Consider the following 9,585-nt stretch of genomic DNA (forward strand, 5'->3'; position numbering starts at 1 on the left):
GCGCAGATCTTACACTCCTGCTTCAGATGGACGCACGCGTGTCCCAGACCTCACCGTGTCCTCGTGTCCCAGACCTCACCGTGTTCTCGTGTCCTCGTGTCCCAGACCTCACCATGTCCTCGTGTCCCCGTGTCCTCGTGTCCCAGACCTCACCGTGTCCCAGACCTCACCATGTCCCCGTGTCCTCGTGTCCCAGACCTCACCGTGTCCCAGACCTCACCATGTCCCCGTGTCCCCGTGTCCTCGTGTCCCAGACCTCACCGTGTCCCAGACCTCACCGTGTCCCCGTGTCCTCGTGTCCCAGACCTCACCGTGTCCCCGTGTCCCAGACCTCACCGTGTCCTCGTGTCCCAGACCTCACCGTGTCCTCGTGTCCCAGACTTCACCGTGTCCTCGTGTCCTCGTCAAGCCTGTCCTGCGTCCTGTTGGTGTCTGCAATGGAAAGGCAATCAAATAAGTGAACAGATAAAAGACAAAACCAAACAGAATGGACCGTGGCACTAGGGCCGGCCTAGATTTATTTCTTTAATGACCTCCTCAAGGAAAACCCCGCCTACCTTGCCCACCCAGCACCTCCCCCTTAGAGGGCGGGGCCAAGGGCTGTGTTTTATCGTCACGCCGCCTCCTCTGTAATTAATGATGGGTGAAAATGCAAGGTTTGCAGTGTTGGGTGATGAACAGAGACATTAGACGCTGAAGGTGTCTGTGTGACCCGAGACAGCCGAGAGCGGGGGTACCAGCGGGGGTACGCAAGGGACACGTGTGTCCGGGACACCCGTCAGGTCGGGTTTTATTTCCAGCACCACACACCTGCCTCTCTGGACCCTGGCCAAGGTGTCTGGGGACCCGGGAGGAAGGAAACCCTGGCCCGGATTAGCTCTGGGTTAGGAGCTGGGGGGCAGCTTCTGGACTACAGTGCTGGTTTGCAGGATCAGACGGTGGAGAAAACCCCTGCAGCATGTGTGAGTAAATACAGAAACCAGAGTCTGTCCAACCCCCCCCGATGTCACCCCCAGTGCTGTGAAGGGACAGGTGTTTTCTAGAGGGGGACGTCGTGCTGAAAGGTGTCCTCAGAGATGGTGCCGGACCCAGCTGGGCCATGAGAGGAACGTTTCTATGTGAAAACGTCGTGATATGGACGTTTTACCCAGCAGTGTTTACGAGGAGCTTGATTTACCTTGCCGGGGCTGCATTGTATTGAAGCATGGCCTCTGTTGTAACCCCTCTCAGACGTGTGTGTGTGTGTGTGTGTGTGTGTGTGTGTGTGTGTGTGTGTGTTGGGGGAGGTGGACAGGGCCCCATCTGTGCCTGTTTTCTCTGAGGCCTGGTCACATGACCCACTCTCCATCTTTTAATGCTGACTTTAATTTGTGGGAGTGCTGTGAGATAGATGGCCCCCGTTAAAGTGTGTCCGGCACCAGGAACGAGAGACGCCCGGGGCGACACACACCCATTCATCCCTCTGGCGTGTCTTCTTACAGGGGCATAACCACAGATGCTGGCGCTCACGGGGTTTAGAGAACACACACCGCTGCTCCGCACATCGCCAGATCTCTAAGCCCATCAGAACCGTTTGCCACGGTTCTCATCGTGTTACTGTAATATCAGAGTTAGGATGTGTGTGTCTAATTGGGCAGAGCGCTCACAAAAACACACACACACACACACCTATATCCACGCCAATATGCTGCCTTTAGAATGATCTTCATTCCTGCGGAAATGACTCCAGCAAACACGGAAAGACCATGCCGTGATAATCGGCTTTGCGCCGCTTTGTAGGTGTCTGGCCTCCATTCCTCCAGACTGTGGGCAGATGATGGCTACACTCTTGTCTGTGTTGGAGATCGTCTGTGTGGGTGGCTTGTGCGTATGGGCTGATGACTGTAACTGTTGCCTGTGGGAGTCTGAGCGTTTGACCAGCACAGTTGACACACACGAGAGGAACAAGACATTTCCCAGCATGCCCAGCTCCCTCTCCTGTGTTCAGGAGATGAGTCCCTGCTGATCCTAGCCTTGTAAACAGAGCTCAACGTCTGTGCCTGGCCCTCCGTCTACCCTCGTCTGTCTCTGGTCGTCTGTTGGAACACTTGGCAGTTTGGAGGTAACTGGGGAACGGAGCGAGTTGTCCAGACTCTTTATGGGGGAACTTGGGGAACTGGGGGAACCGGTGTACAGTGTCACTGGTATTACTTGGGAACATATCAGAAACGTGAGTGCGTTAACAGAGAGGAGTGGTGTGAGGATTGGAGATATGCCCTGTTTTTTGACAGCTGCCATTTCGAGCATTTTAAGCTCCATTCGTAAGTGGTTTTCAGTGTTTATTCTGTTGATAATCTAACATGCTTGCCTCTGTCTCTGTGTCTTCCTCCCTCTCTCTCTCTCTCTCTCTCTCTCTCTCTCTTCTTCTCTCCCAGCTGTTTGAACGCTTGTACATACTGCAAGACGAAGCATGCCCGGGGGGACTTGGCCAGCTACGCCGTAGAAGAGCTGGTGGAACGAGCCAGACAGTCCTTCCAGGGTGAGTCCCACACACGAGTCCCAGTCCTTGCAGGGTGAGTCCCAGACACGAGTCCCAGTCCTTGCAGGGTGAGTCCCAGACACGAGTCCCAGTCCTTGCAGGGTGAGTCCCAGACACGAGTCCCAGTCCTTGCAGGGTGAGTCCCAGACACGAGTCCCAGTCCTTACAGGGTGAGTCCCAGACACGAGTCCCAGTCCTTACAGGGTGAGTCCCAGACACGAGTCCCAGTCCTTGCAGGGTGAGTCCCAGACACGAGTCCCAGTCCTTGCAGGGTGAGTCCCAGACACGAGTCCCAGTCCTTGCAGGGTGAGTCCCAGACACGAGTCCCAGTCCTTGCAGGGTGAGTCCCAGACACGAGTCCCAGTCCTTGCAGGGTGAGTCCCAGACACGAGTCCCAGTCCTTGCAGGGTGAGTCCCAGACACGAGTCCCAGTCCTTGCAGGGTGAGTCCCAGACACGAGTCCCAGTCCTTGCAGGGTGAGTCCCAGACGCCCAGACTCTGGGTCACTCTCCCAGAGGCCACCGGGCTTGTTTTAGTGGGTGTAGGTGTGAGTGTGTAGTGTGATCAAAATACTCCACAAAGCCACTGTAAAGTAGCTGTACGTCAGTCGCTAGGCAGGGATCAAGGTTTGAGGTGGCCCTCAACCAATCACCATTCTCTTCCAGGCCCTCAACCAATCACCATTCCCTTCCAGGCCCTCCATCCAGTAGCGCTGCTCCCAGCGGGCCGTGCGTGTGTGTGTGTGTGTGTGTGTGTGTGTGTGTGTGTGTGTGTGTGTGTGTGTGTGTGTGTGTGTGTGTGTGTGTGTGTGTGTGTGTGTGTGTGTGTGTGTGTGTGTGTGTGTGTGTGTGCTGCCTCGTGCCCTCTGATGGTCCTTGGTCTTCGTTTGGACTGATTTGATATGTAGGACCCTTTTCAGTTCAGCAGATGATCTCCCATGTCTGGGTTCTCCAAAGTGCTACTTTGGTTTGGGATCGGTGTGGCCCATCAAACAAATGCACACACACACACAGACCCCCGTGTGTGCGCACACACTAGACACACATACACATGACACACACACCACACATACAGACACCTGGCCCACATAAATCTTCATTTACTACGTAGTTGTGTGTGTGTGTGTGTGTGTGTGTGTGTGTGTGTGTGTGTGTGTGTGTGTGTGTGTGTGTGTGTGAGTGTGAGTGAGTGAGAGAGAGAAAGAGAGAGAGATAAATCTATAGCTATATGCAGGTATTATCGACATTTGAGTTAGTTTGTGTTCAGTTTTGTGTTCAGTATCACAAACCTACACTATACAAAACATCCTCATCTCTGTAGTGGTGAATAATCACAATCAGCCCTCTACGTTCAAACACCAACCCGCCCCCCACCTCCATCCATCAACTCCACCCCTACCTCCACCCGTCACCCCCCACCTCCATCCATCAACTCCACCCCTACCTCCACCCGTCACCCCCACCTCCATCCATCAACTCCACCCCTACCTCCATCCGTCACCCCCAATCCCTACCTCCACTCGTCACCCCTACCTCCACCCATCACCTCCACCCGTCATCCCCACCTCCACCCGTCATCCCCACCCATCACCCCCACCCACCACCCCCCACCTCCACCCATCACCCCCACCTCCACCCATCACCCCCACCTCCACCCGTCACCTACCATCATGACGTGACCTACACGCTTATAAAACCCTGGATATGTGTTTTATTTACCTCTCTCTCCCATAAACTCACTATACACACACACACACACACACACACACACACACTATCTCTATCTTTCTCTCTCTGCCACAGCTCAGCTATGTGTGTGTGTGTGTGTGACGGATTTGACGTGGTGTTCTCCAGGTGTGCTGTGTCTTGGTGCCCTGCGTGGTCCGTTTGCTGAGTAATTAACATAAGTCTTAGTCGTGCTCCTTCACACGCCTGTAATCACGTATGAATCCCTCGACTACACTCACAGGGGTTCAGTTGGTCTCAAGCTCGTCTCTGCGGGTGAGATCTGACCTCCGTGATCCCGCCGTCTGACCCGCCTCCGCTGCTCTTGCTCAGAGGCTTGTGTTTTTGCACACAGCCGCCGTCTGCATGGTTTCCACAAGGTCCTGCTCTGGCTGGAGCTTGGCCTACTGGTGTGTGCTACTAGTGCTTGCCCCGCCCCCTGCTGATGGCCCCTCCCCAGGTCAGCCATGGCTCACCTCACAACTCTTTTTCCTTCTTCTAGTTGGCTGCACTGCCCCTGAAATTCACCCTGGCCAGTTGTTGACTGGAGGGAAATGTAGTCTTTCCCTTCTCCTGGTGAAATGTGGTCTCCACAAGCCCCCGACCAATTGATTCAGTAAAACAAGGTTCTTACTTTGATCCAAGAAGTGTTTATTTTTCTGGCCTTTGCTCCTGGTTTCTCTCTGGCTGCCACATGACAGATGTTGATCTGTGAGATGGTAACGCATCAGTCCTTTGACAGCAGGAGACCCATTACCCCCTTATACTGTGACCCATTACCCCCTTATACTGTGACCCATTACCCCCTTATACTGTGACCCATTACCCCCTTATACTGTGACCCATTACCCCCTCCCATTACCCCCTTATACTGTGACCCATTACCCCCTTATACTGTGACCCATTACCCCCTTATACTGTGACCCATTACCCCCTCACTCTCACCCCTGACCCCTCACTCTCACTCTCTCCCCTCACTCTCACTCTCTCCCCTCACTCTCACTCTCTCCCCTCACTCTCACTCTCTCCCCTCACTCTCACCCCACCTCCTCACTCTCACCCCTCACTCACCTCACTCACCCCACCCCCTCACTCACCCCACACTCTCACTCTCACCCCTCCCCCTCACTCTCACCCCTCACCCCCTCTCTCACCCCTCCCCCTCACTCTCACCCCTCCCCCTCACTCTCACCCCTCCCCCTCACTCTCAACCCACACTCTCACTCTCACCCCATGCCCTCACTCTCACGCCCTCACTCACCCCTCCCCCTCACTCACCCCTCCCCCTCACTCTCACCCCTCCCCCTCACTCTCACCCCTCCCCCTCACTCACCCCTCCCCCTCACTCACCCCTCCCCCTCACTCTCACCCCTCCCCCTCACTCACCCCTCCCCCTCACTCTCACCCCTCCCCCTCAATAACCCTCCTCTCTTGTACCTCCCCCACCACTAATATATAGAGTTTATAGATTCTTCTTTTTTTCATTTTGATCCTCGTGGCTGAACTGTGGTCAAGCATCATTAAGCCCATCCTTCATTTTTGATAGCCTATCAGTCAAAGCTTTCCCAGGGTCATGTGACTGAGACTCGTGTGAGTGAGGGTCATGTGACCGAGATGCTCACATAGACTTGTAGTACGATGGAGCTGGGTGGAACAGCCTAGTGAGGCGGTGCATGCTAGCACACTTACCGCTCACCCACTAACCATTAGCACACTTACCATTCACCCACTAACCATTAGCACACTTACCGCTCACCCACTAACCATTAGCACACTTACCATTCACCCACTAACCATTAGCACACTTACCGCTCACCCACTAACCATTAGCACACTTACCGCTCACCCACTAACCATTAGCACACTTACCGCTCACCCACTAACCATTAGCACACTTACCGCTCACCCACTAACCATTAGCACACTTACCGCTCACCCACTAACCATTAGCACACTTACCGCTCACCCACTAACCATTAGCACATTAACCAATCGTGCGCTAACCATTAGCACATTAACCAGTCGTGCGCTAACCATTAGCACATTAACCAATCGTGCGCTAACCATTAGCACATTAACCAGTCGTGCGCTAACCATTAGCACATTAACCAATCGTGCGCTAACCATTAGCACATTAACCAGTCGTGCGCTAACCATTAGCACATTAACCAGTCGTGCGCTAACCATTAGCACATTAACCAGTCGTGCGCTAACCATTAGCACATTAACCAGTCGTGCGCTAACCATTAGCACATTAACCAGTCGTGCGCTAACCATTAGCACGCTAACCACTTGTAACTGCCGCAGCAGAGTTGGTGCGTTGTAGTGTGCTCATCACTTTGAGCAGCGAAGGACTATCAAGGTCAGCATGGAGGTGTAGACAAGTGCGTCTGCTAACATTAGTATTCATTTAGCAGTGCTTAGTAAATCCTGCTAACAGGCGTCTCCTGTTAATCTGGTCAAGGGCTAGCAGCCGAGACCCTCGTCGTCTCCACCAGACCGCGGCCGTCTAAAGGCTCGGAGTGGATTTCCCACCATGGTCGCTGAGGCCTGACTTGCTGGAAACGGACCAAACAGCTTGAGATAAAAAAAAAACACATTTCTAAAAGGAAAATTTAATAGAGAATTAAAGAAAATTGGGTGATGTGACAACAAGGTTAAAAGGTGGTCTGAAAAAATATGTATAAAGACCGAAAATCTGCTTTTAAATAAAACGTGTTAAATAAAAATATTTATTTTGCTTTGAGGGGGGAAAAAAAGCATTCCGTATATTTCAGCAGATATTTACGCTGTGCATATTTGTTATGCTTTTGCAGTGGAGTCATGTGTGTCTGCTGATGAAAAGTGTGAAAGGGTTTTGCTCCTGCACTGAAAGGGTCTCATTCATTTCTCGTGCTCACGTATTTTGGATTTGCAAGGTTATCGAGTTTAGGTTTTATTTACAGAATCATATTAGGAAGTCTTTATTCCGTGTACATGGGTACGCGCACCGATGCTACGCCTGTGATGATTTGAATTCCACATTTCAATAACAGCATTTTCACTCCCTACTGTGGGTCCCTAGTGTGCATCTGGGAGGCTAACCCTGCACATTTCATTATTGTAGGAAGCTGTTCAAAACATGCCCCCTTCTGTCCCACCCCTCCCCCTTCTTCCCTGGCCCCGCCCCCTCTCCAAGCCCCTCCCCCTCCCTGAGTGTGACGGTTCCTCGTGTCCTTTTATGACTTCGCTCCTACTGGATGTAATTTGTGAGCAGCACAGTGGGATTCTGCTCTCTTGATGAGACGCTGGCGTGTTGCTCTTTGTGGGAAATTGGCAGGATTAAGTTTGGCACGCGCATGTGTGTCTGTGTGTGTGTCCGTGTGTCTGCTTGTGCATGTGTGTGTGTGTGTGTGTGTCTGCTTGTGCGTCTGTGTGTGTGTGTGTGTCCGTGTGTCAGCATGTGCATGTGTGTCTGTGTGTGTGTCCGTGTGTCAGCATGTGCATGTGTGTCTGTGTGTGTGTCCGTGTGTCTCCTTGTGCATGTCCGTCTGTGTGTGGATATTTTGCTGGTCAGAGTGGTACAGTGGTGTGTGTGTGTGTGTGTGTGTTGCTGGTCAGTGGTACAGTTTGTTTGAGCCTGATCATTCTGTGGTTCATAGCATTTTGCTGCTGCTGTTACCCTAGCAGGCAGTCCAACCAAGTTCAGCTGGGGTAAACACTCATGTAACACACACACCACACACACACACACACACAGGCCCTGCGGTCAGGTCAGTGTTTATCCATTCCTGTTGTGAGCCAGGCTGTTTCAGGGTTCTTAGCTCTAAATGAGTGTCACATGGTGGAGGGTCACATGACACTTGAGCAGGCCAGATCTCCCCCAGCCCTGCTAATGCACGTCAGCCCCAATCACCCACACTACAGCAAAGACTTCCAGATGTACACACACCACACACACACACACACACACACACACAGGGCCATAGACACACACACCAACATTTTAAGAGTGACACACACACAAAGCTGAGGAAATGCAGAAATGTCTAACACTCACATTAAACAAAACACAGGCATGCCTCACATAGACTCTTCAGCTAAATATGGAGCATTCTCTCTCTCTCTCTCTCTCTCTCTCTCTCGCACACACACACACGCGTGCACACACACACACACACATGGAGGGAGCAGCGGGCTGGTTTAGTTGAAGTTTGCAGTGTGCGCCATCCCATCTGTGTTCTGGGATGCTCCTCCCTTAGCTCCGCCCCCCATGGTGACACCAGAGCTTTGCCATGTTGGCCACGCCTCCTGTCTGCATTCTTTTGAATGCCCTTGGAGTCTCTTTCCTCCTGACACACCTCACATGTGCAGTAGCAAAACAGCAGCTGCAGCAGAGGAGGACACAGTGAGGGCTACAGTGGGTGTTACAGTGGGGGTAGACTGGGTGTTACAGTGGGTGTTACAGTGGGGGTAGACTGGGTGTTACAGTGGTTGTTACAGTGGGGGTACAGTGGGTGTTACAGTGGGTGTTACAGTGGGTGTTACAGTGGGTGTTACAGTGGGGGTACAGTGGGTGTTACAGTGGTGGGTAGAGTGGGTGTTACAGTGGTGGGTAGAGTGGGTGTAACAGTCGGGGTAGACTGGGTGTTACAGTGGGGTAGACTGGGGGATACAGTGGGTGTTGCAGTGGGGTAGACTGGGGGTTACAGTGGGTATTACAGTGGGGTAGACTGGGTGTTACAGTGGGGGTTACAGTGGGTGTTACAGTGGGGGTAGACTGGGTGTTACAGTGGGTGTTGCAGTGGGGGTAGACTGGGTGTTACAGTGGGGGTATACTGGGTGTTACAGTGGGGGTAGACTGGGTGTTACAGTGGGGTAGACTGGGTGTTACAGTGGGGGTTACAGTGAGTGTTACCGTGGGGAAGAGTTGGTGTTACAGTTGGTGTTACAGTTGGTGTTACAGTTGGTGTTACAGTGGGTGTTACAGTGGGTGTTACAGTGGGTGTTACCGTGGGGAAGAGTGGGTGTTACAGTGGGTGTTACAGTGGGGGTTACAGTGGGGGTTACAGTGGGGGTTACAGTGGGGGTTACAGTGAGTGTTACAGTGGGGGTTACAGTGAGTGTTACAGTGGGGAAGAGTGGGTGTTACAGTGGGGGTAGAGTGGGTGTTACAGTGGGTGTTACAGTGGGGGTAGACTGGGTGTTACAGTGGGGGTATACTGGGTGTTACAGTGGGGTAGACTGGGTGTTACAGTGGGGGTTACAGTGGGTGTTACAGTGGGGGTTACAGTGAGTGTTACAGTGGGGAAGAGTGGGGGTAGTGTGGGTGTTACAGTGGGTGTTACAGTGGGGGTAGACTGG

General features: G+C 52.8%; 1 protein-coding gene across 1 annotated transcript in view; it reads left to right on the forward strand.

Annotated features, from left to right (window-relative positions):
- Window positions 1–2,637, forward strand: part of cdkal1 (CDK5 regulatory subunit associated protein 1-like 1) — a 120,715-nt gene extending 118,078 nt beyond the window's left edge. Inside the window, exon 8 of the mRNA XM_076971261.1 lies at window positions 2,415–2,637. Within this exon, the coding sequence (XP_076827376.1) occupies window positions 2,415–2,556 (142 nt within the window). The 3' untranslated portion in view covers window positions 2,557–2,637. The remainder of the gene's footprint in view (window positions 1–2,414) is intronic.
- The last annotated feature ends 6,948 nt before the right edge of the window (window positions 2,638–9,585 follow it).

This window comes from Brachyhypopomus gauderio, chromosome 13 (assembly GCF_052324685.1).
Source record: "Brachyhypopomus gauderio isolate BG-103 chromosome 13, BGAUD_0.2, whole genome shotgun sequence".
Taxonomy (NCBI): domain Eukaryota; kingdom Metazoa; phylum Chordata; class Actinopteri; order Gymnotiformes; family Hypopomidae; genus Brachyhypopomus; species Brachyhypopomus gauderio.